The 14,562-nt window shown below is 41.8% G+C and overlaps 1 protein-coding gene across 1 annotated transcript in view; it reads left to right on the top strand.

Moving 5' to 3' along the window:
• The window catches only part of tmc5 (transmembrane channel like 5), a 165,425-nt gene that overhangs the window by 130,800 nt on the left and 20,063 nt on the right, over window positions 1–14,562 (top strand). The window contains exons 6-10 of the mRNA XM_060840932.1: window positions 2,850–3,019; window positions 4,821–4,896; window positions 5,097–5,194; window positions 9,887–9,982; window positions 10,097–10,172. Coding sequence (XP_060696915.1) covers window positions 2,850–3,019; window positions 4,821–4,896; window positions 5,097–5,194; window positions 9,887–9,982; window positions 10,097–10,172 — 516 coding nt within the window. The remainder of the gene's footprint in view (window positions 1–2,849; window positions 3,020–4,820; window positions 4,897–5,096; window positions 5,195–9,886; window positions 9,983–10,096; window positions 10,173–14,562) is intronic.

The following is a 14,562-nucleotide window of genomic DNA, read 5'->3' as shown; positions in this document are numbered from 1 at the left end:
CTGCTCCGCCCTCACCAATCCACTTTGCTATTTCTTCAAAAACTCAGTCAAGTTTGTGAGACATGATTTCCCACACACAAAGCCATGTTGACTATCCCGAATCAGTCCTTGCCTTCCCAAATACATGTAAATCCTAACCCTCAAGATTCTCTCCAACAACTTGCCCATCACCGAGGTCAGGCTCACTGGTCGATAGTTCCCTGGCCTTTCCTTACCACCTTTCTTAAATAATGGCACCACGCTAGCCAACCTCCAGTCTTCCAGAACCTCACCTGTGACTACTGATGATACAAATATCACAGCTCCCTAGCTTCCCACAGATTTCTAGGGGACGCCTGATCAGGTCCTGGGGATTAATCTACCTTTATGCGTGATAGCACTGGAGGGAGTACAGAGGAGGTTCACCAGGATGTTGTCTGGGATGGAGATATTGAGCTATAAGGAGAGACTGGATGGGCTTGGATTGTTTCCTTTAGAGCAGAGAAGGTTGAGGTGAATAAGATCATGAGGGGTATGGACAGGATGAATAGAGAGCAGCTGTTCCCATGGTTGAGGTGTCAATCATGAAGGGGTTAGGTTTAGGGTAAGGGGCAGGAGATTCGGAAGGGATTTGGAAAAAAAAAGCTTTTTCACTCAGTGAGAAACTGGAATACAGTGTGTGGAAAGAAAATGGAGGCTGGGAACATTACAACCGTTCAAAATATTTGGACGAGCACTTCAAATATCATAACATTCTTTACTCAGAGGGAGTAAGGGTATGGAATGCTTTGCCTGCATCAGTAGTAGATTCACCAAGTTTAAGTGCATTTAAGTCGTATTTGGACAGGCAAATGGACGTACATGGAATAGCGTAGGTGGGATGGGCTTCAGATTGGTATGACAGGGCGGCGCAACATCGAGGGCCGAAGGGCCTGTACCGCACTGTAATGTTCTATGTTCTATGTTCTAGCATTCAAGGATATGGGGCAAGTGCAGGAAATTGTGATTCTCACATACACATTAAAGGCCTTGGGTTTATCCTTGATCCTACCCGCCAAAGATTTTTCATGCCCTCTCTTAGCTCTCCTAATCCCTTTCTTCAGCTCCCTCCTGGCTATCCTGTATCCCTCCAATGCTCTGTCTGAACCTTGTTTCCTCAACCTTATGTTAGCCTCCTTCTTCCTCTTTACCAGACATTCAACCTCCCTCGTCAACCAAGGTTCCCTCACATGACCATCTCTTTCCTGCCTGACACATACATACATATCAACGATGCGTCGTATCTGTTCCTTGAAAAAGTTCCACATTTCAATGACAGCCTTCCCTGACAGCCTATGCTCCCAATTTATGCTCCTCAAATCCTGTCTTGCAGCATTGTATTTACCCTTCCCCCCAATTGTAAAACCTACCCTGTTGCACGCACCTATCTCTCTCCATAACCAAGGTGAAAGTCACAGAATTGTGGTCACCATCACCAAAATGCTCACCCACTAACAAGCCCATCACTTGTCCTGGTTCGTTACCAAGTACCAAATCCAATATGGCCTCCCCTCTGGTCGGACAATCTACACACTGAGTTAGAAAAGCTTCCTGGACACACTGCACAAACACCACCCCATCCAATCTACTTGAGTAAGGTTAAGGATACACGGTAGGCTATTGCACAAAATGTGGAGTTTGGGGATTGAAGGTGATTGAGCAGTTTGGCTCAGAAATTAGCTAGCTGAAAGAAGACAGAGGGTGCTGGTTGATGAGAAATGTTCATCCTGAAGCTCAGTTACCAGCGCTGTGCTGCAAGGATCTGTTTTGGGTCCACTGCTGTTTGTCAATTTTATAAATGATCTGGATGTGGGTGTAGAAGGATGGGTTAGTAAATATGTGGATGACACCAAGGTAGGCAAAGTTGTGGCTAGTGCCGAAGAATGTTGTGGGTTACAGAGGGACATAGATAAAGTGCAGAGTTGGGCTGAGAAGTAGAAAATGGAGTTTAATGTGGAAAAGGTAGTTCACTACGGAAGAAATAACAAGAATGCACAATACTGGGCTAATGGTAAAATTCTTGGCAGTGTAGATGAACAGAGAGATCTCGGTGTCCAGGTGCAGAAACCCCTGAAAGTTGCTACCCAGGTTGGTAGGGTTGTTAATAAGGGATATGGCATGCTGGCATTTATTGGTAGAGGGATTGAGCTTTGGAGCTACGAGGTCATGCTTCAGCTGTACAAGATAAGGTCGTACCTGGAGTATTGCGTACAGTTCTGGTCACCGCATTATAGGAAGGATGTGGAAGCTTTGGAAAAGGTGCAGAGGAGATTTACTAGGATGTTCCCTGGTATGGAGGGAAGGTCTTATGAGGAAAGGCTGAAGGTACTGAGGCTGTTTTTGTTGGAGAGGAGAAGGTTGAGAGGTGACTTAATCGAGACATACAAGATGATCAGTGGGTTAGATAGGGTGGACAGTGAGAGCATTTTTCCTTGGATGGTGAAGGCTAACATGAGGGGACATAGCTTTATATTGAGAGGTGATAGATTTAGGACAGATATCAGGGGTAGTTTCTTTTCTCACAGAGTAGTAGGGGCATGGAACGACCTGCCTGCAACAGTAGTAGATTCACCAATGTTAAGGGCATTTAAATGGGCATTGGACATACATCTGGATTATATTGGAACGGTGTAGGTTAGATCAGCATCTGAGGTCAGCTCAACATCGAGGGCTGAACGGCCTGTACTGCGCTGTAACGTTCTATATTCTATGTTCTAAAGAGGGATAGATCTGTTAAGATACTGGCTTTGGAAAGAACAATACACAATATTTAAGAAGTATTCAAAATTATTAAAGATACAAAACAAATCTTTTGGTTTTTATTTTTATAGATTATTCAGAAAAATCCAACAGAGGAAGAATTACAAAAGCAAGCTTCGACATTGTTGTTACCTTTTGTTGTGGCAATCATCAATCTGGTCATACCTTTATTCTTCTCTTTCCTTGGCTCAGTGGAAAGATTCAAATATCCCCGGGATGAGATGTATGTTCTCATTATAAGGTATTCATTTTAAATTTATCTTTCAAATAAATATCATCATGAATATCATCATGAGGGACCGTATTTATTTGAACACTGAAACTGATGTCATCACTGAGAAGAGTGCCTGTTTAAAAAGAGGTGAAGGAATATCCTGTTACAATAACAAACCTGCTACTGCATATCCAGGGAATAAATGTTAACAGCATATACATGCTGCAGCAACATGAATTGCAAATGGGCTACCGCAGTTGAAAGAGGCAGCTCAAGACCACCTTCTCATGAGCAGCCAGAGTTGGGAATAAATGCTGACCCAGCCAGTTTCCTATCTTACTAATGAAGCAAACCAGCTAGATGTCATGAAAACCTGTTATGGAAAGCAGACCGGGAACATGGTGGATTCAGCTCACCACTTGCTTCAAACAATCTCCATTTTGGCATCTGGGCATTGACATTTCAGTATGCTCCATGGGCACTGGCCACATGGACATTGGCATATGTCCCAAGCAAGTATGCAACACAGAGGGTATGTGGGGTTAGTGGTGTTGGATTTAGGATAAGTGATAGTGAGTGGGCAGGATGTCTCAGGAAATAATGAGAGTTGTAGAGAATGAGCCTTGGTGGCAGGTGGATATAGTTGAAGAGATAGTGTGAGCGTGAGGAATCAGAGAGAATATGGTGGAACCTAATCTTCTGGAATGGAGAAACATATTGACATACCTCCAGACAGCTGGGTTACAACCTCAGATCAGGCTCTCAGACTCTGGAGTTGTGGTCTCCAATCCTGTTCCTGGGGGAAGAGGAAGTCCTGCATTGGCACCATTGTCCAACAAAATGGGTCACTGATTTCACCCTGCCAGCCATGTAGTTCTGGACTAACAGAACTTGTCCCCCTACTCAATGGAGAAAGTGAGGTCTGCAGATGCTGGAGATCAGAGCTGAAAATGTTGGAAAAGTGCAGCAAGTCAGGCAGCATCCAAGAAGCAGGAGAATCGACGTTTCGGGCATAAGCCTTCCTGAAAAAGGGCTTATGCCCGAAACGTCAATTCTCCTGCTCCTTGGATGCTGCCTGACCTGCTGCGCTTTTCCAGCAACACATTTTCAGCCCCTACTCAATGGGCTTTTAAAGGTGGCAGAGATGAAAGGTTTGCCAGTCAATTCCAGGATATCTGCTGCATTGTTCTGGGAATGGCGTAAGATGGGATGGACGTATGACATAGACGCCTTTGGGTGCAGTAGAAAGTTAATGAGGTGAGTTTGGTAGGTTAGGGTGAGAGAACTTGCTTGGCTTCATAGCAACAGACCCTCCAAAAAGCTTGATTCTAATTAGACTTAGACAAAAAACATAAGGCCTGGCACATATGTGCTTTCAGTCCCATATAAATGTGGGTTACTTGAACTGCCCTCTGAAATGGTCTCACAAACCATATCTTTCAAGCCACTTTAAAGAGATTGGACTTGAGCTGTTCAAGGGAAAGGCCCACCACAACTTTCACACAGCAAATGGATGGAGACAATAAATTCTGGCCTTGAACAACGTGTTGAAAAATATATCTTTAAAAGTTGGTGGCACCTGGTATATATATCACCCTGACTTCAAAAGAACATTCACTCTTGTTACTGTGTTAGACACGCTGGTATATTGGGCATAGGCATTCTGAATGTAAATCTAACTTATGCATCAATTGTATACAATATGGGACATTGGGATAACAGACACTATATTGATTTTCTATAGTACTCTAGATATGGTCATTGAATAACCACTTTGTAATGTACATTGTATAACTCTGAAGAGTAAATGAATTAATTTCTCTTACAGGAACGTTGTACTGAAAATGTCAGTAATTGGGGTTCTGTGTTACTATTGGCTGGTGACAGTAGCAAACACTGTGGAGGCATGTATCGTAATATCTTTTCAATCATTGTTCATTCAATAATGTGTTGGGTTTGAGCTTGAATAAAGAAGAATATTTTTTATTCTTAGTCTCTTCAATTACTTTTAAATCTGATAATATGTTTAGTATTTTATCTTCAATATTTAATACAGATATGTCAATCTTATAACATAAAAAATAAGTTATTTGTTTTTTAATAGTGTTGGGAAACATTTGTTGGTCAAGATCTGTACCGACTTGTGGTGACTGATTTTATCTTCTCCTTACTGGGTTCCTTCTTTGGGGAGTTCATTCGAAGGTATGATGTAACCTTATGTTCTCTTGTTTCAAGATGTGTGAAGTAATTTTATGCAAAATAACCTAATTATTTTGATTCAATTGTGAATCCAATCAATCTTTGTCAAGGGAAGGTCATGCCTGACAAATCTTTGAGGAGGTAATGAGCAAGTCAGACAGTCGAGAGGGAGTGGACATGATCTACTTGGATTTCCAGAAGGTCTGAGATGAGGTGTCACTCAGGAGGCTGCTGGGTAAGATAAGAGTCCATGGTGTTAGGGGCAAGGCACTGGCACAGGTAGAGGTTTGACTGACTTGCAGAAGGCAGAGAGTGGAGATGAAGTGTTTCTTTAGGATTGCTGCCAGTGACCAATGGAGTTTGACAGGAGTCTGTATTGGGACCACAACTATTCATGTTAAAATTATTGAGCTGGATGAAGGAACTGAGGGCATTGTTGCTAAGTTTGAAGATAACACAAAGTTAGAGTTGAGGAAGCGGTGAGGCTGCAGAAGGACTTGGACAATTATGGGCAAAGAAGTGACTGTTGGAATACAGTATGGAAAAATATGAGGTTATGCACATTGGGAGGAAGAGGAGAGGAGCAGACTATTTTATAAGTGGGGAAGGCTTCAAAGGGCTGAAGTACAAAGGACATTGGGTGTCCTAGTTCAGGATTTGCTTAAGGTTAACATGCAGATTCAGTTGACAGGAAGACATGCGATGTTAGCATTCATTTCAAGAGGGTTAGAATACAGGAGCAGAGACATACTGCTGAGGCTGTATAAGGCTCTGTTCAGACTGCATTTGGAATACTGTGAGCGGTCTTGTGCCCCATTTCCATGGAAGGATGTTTTGGCTTTGTTGGGGATCCAGAAGAAGTTTAGATGAATGATCCTGGGGATGAAGAGCTTGTCATATGATGAGGAGTTGAGGACCCTGGGTCTGTACCTAATGGAGTTTAGAAGAACAGTGGGTGTGGGAGTCACATTGAAACTTATGTAATACAGAAAGACCTGGATAGAGTGGACGCAGAAAAGATGTTTCCATTAGTTGGAGAGACTAGGACTTGGGGTACAGCCTCAGAGTTAAGGGATGACCCTTTAGAACTGAGTTGAGCAGGATCTTCTTTAGCCAGAGGGTGGTGAATCTGTGCAACCCATTGGTACAGAGGGCTGTGGAAGCCAAGTCATTGAGTGTATTTAAAATACACATAGATAGATTCCTGATTGCTAAAGGGAACAAAGGAGAAGGGGTTGCAAAAGATATTAGCCAAGGCGGAATGCCAGAGCAGACTGGATGGCTTAACTTTGCTCCTATTATGATACGAAAGTTGGACAACTTTAGGAAGAGTTTGTGTTGTTATATATTTCAATTACCTATATTTGGATTGCTGAAGCATTAAAATTCTACTGCATTAAATTATCCCATGGAACACTTAATACATTCTTCATTCAACATTTTCTTAGTCTCCTTTGGAAACACATTGACCAGTTTGAAATAAACTAGTAGCTTTCTTGTTGCATTGCTCATGGGTAGCCTAGAAACATAATCTACAAGATTATGCAGGCTAGTACCTGAAAGACAGTACAGGAACACTCATTGCCTGTATTGAATCTTGTCTGGGAATGAAAATGGTAGCTTTAATTTTAAATCTGCATACCATTGAGGCTGGGTAGGAAGCAGACAAAACAGCCAGCTAAATGCAAATTGGAAATCAGATTTAAGAAATAAAACTGAATTGGCAGGAATAGGAGCTGCCACAGAAAATTGTATTGAGTAGATCAGGAGCTCTTTAAATTTAATTTAATATATTGTTTTAAAGTAAGAAAATCTTAAAGAACTTCTGCATCTTGATTCAACCTGTGAGAGTTGCTTCAGTGGGGTTTCTGTAACACAAGAACTGCGTTTGATGTCGAGAAATGTCACAAGAAACTTCACAAAAGTATAATCTGTAAAGAACACAGGAAGTATAACCCAAAGTTTAGAGGAACATGTGATTAAAGAGGATCTGCAAGGAAGAGAGAAATGTAAAGAGATATTAGAGTTTACAGGGGTAATTCCCGAATCTATTTTTAAATTCGCTCACAGATTATGGGAGTCTCTGGCTAGACCAGCATTTATCGCCCTTCTGTAATTAGTTAAGAGTCAACCACATTGCTATGGGCCTGGAGTCACATAGAGGCCAGACCAGGTAATGGTGACAGATTTCCTTCCCTAAAGGAGATTAGTGAACTGGATGGGATTTACTGACAATCAACTATGGCTTTGTGATCATAACTAGATCCTTAATTCCATATTCTTTACTGAGTTCAAAGTCCACCATCTGTCAAGGTTGGATTTGAACCCAGGTCCCCAGAACAATAGCTGAGTTTCTGGAATAATAGTCTAGTGAAAGTACTACTAGACCATTCCCATGGAAGCTAGATAGCTGAAGATATGACAGCTGGTGATGGGGCAAAGCACCAGAGATCAAGATTGAAAACAACATAAAACTCAGGAGGTCAGTGAGTCATAAGGCCAAAGGTTAAAGCTTTGGAAGGGGCGGGTTGGTGATGACAGTATGGAGTTTTAGTTGGAAACAATAAAAAAAATTGGTGTTGGTTTCATAACTTAAATATCAAGAAAATTGGGGATCTTCCAAAACAAAGGGTGGCACGGTGACACAGTGGTTAGCACTGCTGCCTCACAGCGCCAGAGACCTGGGTTCAATTTTTGCCTCAGGCAACTGTCTGTGTGGAGTTTGCACATTCTCCCCTTGTCTGCGTGGGTTTCCTCCGGGTGCTCCGGTTTCCTCCCACAATCCAAAAATGTGCAGGCTAGGTGAATTGGCCATGCTAAATTGCCCATAGTGTTAGGTGAAGGGGTAAATGTAGGGGAATGGGTCTGAGTGGGTTGCTCTTCGGCGGGTCGGTGTGGACTTGTTGGGCCGAAGGGCCTGTTTCCACACTGTAAGTAATCTAATCTAATCTATCCAAGAATATGAACAGCCAGTTTGACTCTGGAATAGGTGAGAGCTGCTGGGAACATTAATGAATGCAATCCTTGTCTGTTTAACTATCTATGAATTTAAGAATCATTGTATGGTTGGCATTATACCACTATCCATTAAAAGGCTCCATAGATAAATATTAACAAAGCCAGTTTAACCAGGTGATTTTTCATAATGTTGGGTCTTCATCCCAGCACCTGAGCTTGGAGCCATTTGCCATGGTCCATGTGAAGCTGGTAGTTGTTTATTGGCTGGAGCCACTCTGTCTTCCATAGAGGTTTATTTGTATGGTGTCTACAACATATATTTCGACTATGTTCCCTTCCTGAAGACCAGTTAGAGAAAGGTGGTAACTGGTTCCTATTTAGGCACTGCAGGTCATGTACATACACATACTCAGTTAAAACAGAATTTGCAACATTTACAGCTCTTGTCTGATTGACTGGGTAGCTTGTATGCCAGTCACACTAAAATAAGGAAAGTTTCTACTTTTATGTTCTCACATCCAATTGATAAATGTCATTATTTATGGCATTCTTGATAACCTGTTTCCAGCATAATTAGGTTCATTGCGGTGAAATTATATACTTGCCCACTCCATTATTTTGTCCTTCTTTTTGGGATTTCCCACCATTGGTTTTACATCAGTTAGGAGCACAGGAATGTCATTTTTACTCTTTCAGTTCTATTATCTGTGAAGTGTTGAAAAGATAACTGAGATTATTACCAGTAGGGCAGGATTTGAAACCTCCAACTGCCCAGAGGTGTGTTTGGTGACAGGGAGGTGAGTGTGAGGAACTCTGCCTCAACTTCAGGGCAGAGAGCTGCCTTCCTGCCCAAAAGCGAATTGAAGCTCTTTAGCAGCACCTTCAGGGGAGACTGTCCAGACAACTTCATTGGGTTTGCCTTTGACCGACTGGTGTGGGAAGGAGATGGGTTCACAGGCACCCAGTGCCCAGTAAAGTACTGTACCCAACATTGAGTGGAGGAGAACCCAATGTATGTCACCACCATGCCCTTCTGATTCCTGACCCTCATTCAGTCCACACTCAACTCCATGTGAGAATTCAGCATAATTGTAAAGGGAGGACTGAGTGCAATGCCAACAGTGGCCAATTCTCCTGGTGGTGCTATTTGTACTAAAGGACCACTGGAGAAGGATATCTGTTCCACACATTTACAGCAATGAAATGTTTCCCTACTCTCCAGTGCTGGGAACACCATCAGTGGGGGCTCTCTTCCCATCATATTAAGCACTTGTTCCTGATAGGGTTCCTGGAGATAAAGCTGGTGAAATTGATCTTGTTATTGTTCTGTTGGTCATGTTGGTCAAATCTATCTGTTGAGCAAATCCTCTTCCATACACCGCCCTAGTTCCTAGAAACTAGAAAAGGAAAATGTGATGCATTCTGAAATATCCTGTTAGCTTTGATCCAGAGGAAGATGATCACCCTTTCACATGGTCACCTTTCAGTCAACTGAAAAATTATTTTTATTTAGTTTCAGGCCACAACAGTACCACAGTGACTGAAACTAAATTACACACTCTTAACGCAGATTCTCAGTTCATTGAAAACATTTCATATAAGTATTTAGTATTTATTACTTTCCAAATGGAATTTCATCAATAATTATTTTACCTGTAATGTTTAAAGTGTCTTGGAATTATGTTGCATACAATGGAATCTCAATAATTTAACTCTCGGTTTCTAAAATGCTTTTAGCATCATGGGAACGCATTGCTGCCATAAACTTGGAAAACCAGAATTTGACATTCCAAGGAATGTTTTAAGTTTAATCTATGCACAAATTCTAGCCTGGTATGTATATTTAAATGGATTTAGTTTTTCTTTTAAAAAATGTACAGAATTACACACATTTATTGCAATACTGTTTATTCATCAGTGATTTTTATTTAAAAACTTAAATTTTAGGATTGGACTTTTCTTTGCACCTCTTTTACCGGCAATACAAATAATAAAGTTCTTCATAATATTCCATGTTAAAAAGGTATGGAAGTTATTTCCTGTTACAGTGAATGTCGTGTTCTACGTATGTTAATGACTATATCACCAATGTATAATTACTGATTCAATATACTGCCTAGAAATAAATTATTGCGATAAGTAGGATTCATGCATGACTATCCAAAATATTTTATGCTAATGGAAATACTTGGAACTGTGAAACTTTTCATTGCCTGATATCATATTATATTATAACATAGTTGTCACAAGTCAAACTATACGTTTCAAAAGTCAAAAGATATGAATTGAGTTTTTAAGTAATAAATGAATACATTAATTTCAGAGTAATTTCAGATTTTTCGATGGACAGTTTTGATTGACAAAGCAACTGATTTACATCAATTCTGAAGAAGGGTCACTGGACATAAAACTTTAACTCTGATTTCTTTCCAAGGACGCTGCCAGAGCTGCTAAGTTTTTCCAACAATTTCTGTTTTTGTTTCTGATTTACATTTTTTAAATCAATGACATTGCCAGAGCAACAAGCCAAATAAGAATATTCTACATTTCAGAGCAGGTTAAATGAAATACATAATGCTTCAGTCATTTCAGAGTTAGCAGTCATTTATTGTGAAGGATTCAGCAGACCCAAACTGGAGCCTGTTGATGGGGAGCACTTGTTTGAGGGCAAATCTATGTCTGGCATGTGGGAGGTTTTTCAGGACCAGTTGATGAAAGTGCAGCCATGCATGTCGCTGCACAACTGAACAAAGAACAAAGAACATTTCAGCACAGGAACAGGCCCTTCAGCCCTCCAAGCCTGTGCTGATCCAGATCCTCTACCTAAACCTGTCGCCTATTTTCTAAGGATCTGTACCCCTTGTCTCTAGCATCTTAAATGATGCTATCATGCCTGCTCCTACCACCTCCACTGGCAAGGTATTCCAGGCACCCACCGCCCGCAGCGTGAAGAACTTCTCACGCATATCTCTCCTAAACATTTCCCCTCTCACTTTGAACTTGTGACCTCTAGTAATTGAGTCTTCTACTCTGGAAAAACATGTCATGCTATCCACCCTGTCTATACCTCTCATGATTTTGTAGGCCTCAATCTGGTCCCCCCTCAAACTCTTTCTTTCTAATGAAAATAGTCCTAATCTACTCATAGTTAGCACCCTCCATACCAGGCAACATCCTGGTGAACCTCATCGGCACCCTCTCCAAAGCATCCACATCCTTTGGGTAGCGTGGCGACCAGAACTGTACATGGTATTCCAAATGTGGCCAAACCAAAGTCTTATACAACTATAACATGACCTCCCTCCTCTTGTGCTCAATACCCCATCCAACGAAGGAAAGCATGCTGTTTGCCTTCTTGACCACTCTACTGACCTGCATTGCCACCTTCAAGGAACAATGGACCTGAACACCCAGACTGTTTTGTACTTCAACTTTCCCCAGGGCTTTTCCATTTATTGTATAGTTCACTCTAGAATTGGATCTTCCGAAATGCAAGACCCTGCATTTGTCCAGATTGAACGTACTAAAGTCCAAATAAACTACATCCACAGCTTCCTTCATCAATAATCCTCATCATCTCTTCAGAACATTCAATCAGATTGGTGAGACATAACCTTCCCCATACAAAACCATGCTACCTGTCACTAACTAGTCCATTCTCTTCCAAGTGTACCCATGTCTTGTCCCTCAGTATCTTCTCCAAGTACATTGTCTTGTCCAACTCTCCAGTTTCTGACACTAAGTGAAACCCAGTCAATGTTGGGAAAATTAAAATCTCCTATTGCTCCAACATCTCTCCATAATCTGTTTACATATTTGTACTTCTGTCTCACGCTCTCTGTTGGGCGGTCTGTAGTACAGCCCCAACATTGTTACCACACCCTTCCTATTTCTGAGCCCTGCCCATATTGCCTCACCGCTCAGGCCCTCCTTAGTGCCCACCTTCAGCACAGCTGGGATATCCTCTCTGACCAGCATTGCAACTCCTCCAACCCTTTTACCTCCCTCTCTATCCCACCTGAAGCATTGATATCCTGGGATATTTAGTTACCAATCATGCCCTTCCCTCAACCAAATCTCAGTAACAGCAATAAAAGCATACTCCCAGGTACTAATCCAAGCCTAAGTGCTTCCCACCACAGATGTCAGGCTCACCATCCTATGATTTCTTGGATGATCCCTTCTTCCTTTTTTAAACAAGGGAAATAATTTGAAGGATAGGAATGGCAGGATTCAGGAACCATGGATGACAAGGAAAATTGTAAGTTAAGTCAAAAGGAAAAAAGAAGCATGTGATAGGTCTAGGCAGCTACAAACTGATGAAGTCTTTGAGGAGAATAGAGAAATTAAGAAGGAACGTAAATGCAGAACAAGGAATGCTAAAAGGGGCCATGAAATATCTTTAACAAACAGGGTCAAGGAGAATCCCAAGGCTTTTTATGCAGATATTAGAAGAAAGAGGGTAACGAGGGAAAGAGTAGGCCTACTGAAGGACAAAGGAGGGAAGTTATGTGTAGAGCCACAGGAAGTGGGAGAGATCCTTAATGACTATCTCGGTATTCACCAAGGAGAAGGATATCACTGATGTTGATGTCAGGGATGAGTATGTGAATACTCGAAGTGAATGTCAATATATTAAGAGAGGAGGTTTTGCATATCCTAAATTGCATTAAGGTAGACAAGTCCTTGGGGCCAGATGTGATATATCCCAGGTTACTGCGAATGGCAAGGGGAGAAATAGCTGCGGCAGTAGCAGATATCTTTACATCCTCTTTGAGCACAGGTGAGGTTCCACAGGACAGGACATTAGCCAATGTTGTTCTCTTGTTTAAGAAAGGAAGCAGGGATCATCCAGGAAATTATAGGATGATGAGCCTGACATCTGTGGTGAGGATGCTTTTGGAGAAGATACTGAGGGACAAGACATGTGTACATGTGGAAGAAAATGGACTAGTTAGTGACAGGCAGCATGGTTTTGTATGGGGAAGGTCATGTCTCACCAATATGATTGAATGTTCTGAAGCGATGACGAGGCTTATTGATGAGAGAAGCTATGGATAAAGTTTATATGGACTATAGTAAGACATTTGATAAAGTCCCACATGGTAGATTGGCACAAAAACTAAAATTACTTATGATTTGAGGTGGGCTGGTTAAATGGATACAGAACAGGTTTGATCATGAAAGACAGAGAGTAACAGTGGAAGAGTTTTCAGAATAGAGGCCAGTAACTATTGATGTTCCACAGGGATCAGCCTTGGGTCCTTTGTTGTTTGTAGTATATATAAACGATCTGAAGGAAAATGTGGGCTGTCTGATTGGTGACATTGCTATAGTGCCATTGATCATAGAAGAATACAACAGGATATAGATAGCTTGGGCACAGAAGGTGGGGGGGCAGGGGACCCAGGGTGATAGTGAGGGAAGAGATCAATCTGAGACGGGTACAGCTGAGAACAGAAGTGAGTCAAACAGTCAGGGCAGGCAGGGACAAGGTAGGACTAATAAATTAAACTGCATTTATTTCATAGAACATAGAACATAGAAGGATACAGCGCAGTACAGGCCCTTCGGCCCTCGATGTTGCGCCGACCGAATCCTACCTAACCTATACTAGCCCAATAACTAGGGGCCTAACAGGGAAGGCAGATGAACTCAGGGCATGGTTAGGAACATGGGACTGGGATATCATGGCAATTACGGAAACATGGCTCAGGGATGGGCAGGACTGGCAGCTTAATGTTCCAAGATACAAATGCGACAGGAAGGATAGAAAGGGAGGCAAGAGAGGAGGGGGAGTAGCATTTTTGATAAGGGATAGCATTACAGCTGTGCTGAGGGAGGATATTCCTGGGAATACATCCAGGGAAGTTATTTGGATGGAGCTGAGAAATAAGAAAGGGATGATCACCTGATTGGGATTGTATTATAGACCTCCCAATAGTCAGTGGGAAATTGAGAAACAAACTTGTAAGGAGATCTCAGCTATCTGTAAGAATAATAGTGTAGTTATGGTAGGGGATTTTAACTTTCCAAATATCGACTGGGACTGCCATAGTGTTAAAGGTTTAGATGGAGAGGAATTTCTTAAGTGCGTACAAGACGATTTTCTGATTCAGTATGTGGATGTACCTACTAGAGAAGGTGCAAAACTAGACCTACTCTGGGGAAGTAAGGCAGGGCAGGTGACTGAGGTGTCAGTGGGGGAGCACTTTGGGGCCAGCGACCATAATTCTATTTGTTTTAAAATAGTGATGGAAGGGGATAGACCAAATCTAAAAGTTGAAGTTCTAAATTGGAGAAACACCAATTTTGACGGTATTAGGCAAGAACTTTCGAAAGCTGATTGGAGGCAGTTGTTTGCAGGTAAAGGGACGGCTGGAAAATGGGAATCCTTCAGAAATGAGATAACA

Source organism: Hemiscyllium ocellatum, chromosome 20 (assembly GCF_020745735.1).
Source record: "Hemiscyllium ocellatum isolate sHemOce1 chromosome 20, sHemOce1.pat.X.cur, whole genome shotgun sequence".
Taxonomy (NCBI): Eukaryota; Metazoa; Chordata; class Chondrichthyes; order Orectolobiformes; family Hemiscylliidae; genus Hemiscyllium; species Hemiscyllium ocellatum.
The sequence above is the reverse complement of the archived record's forward strand: the minus strand, read 5'-3'. Positions and strand labels throughout refer to the sequence as shown.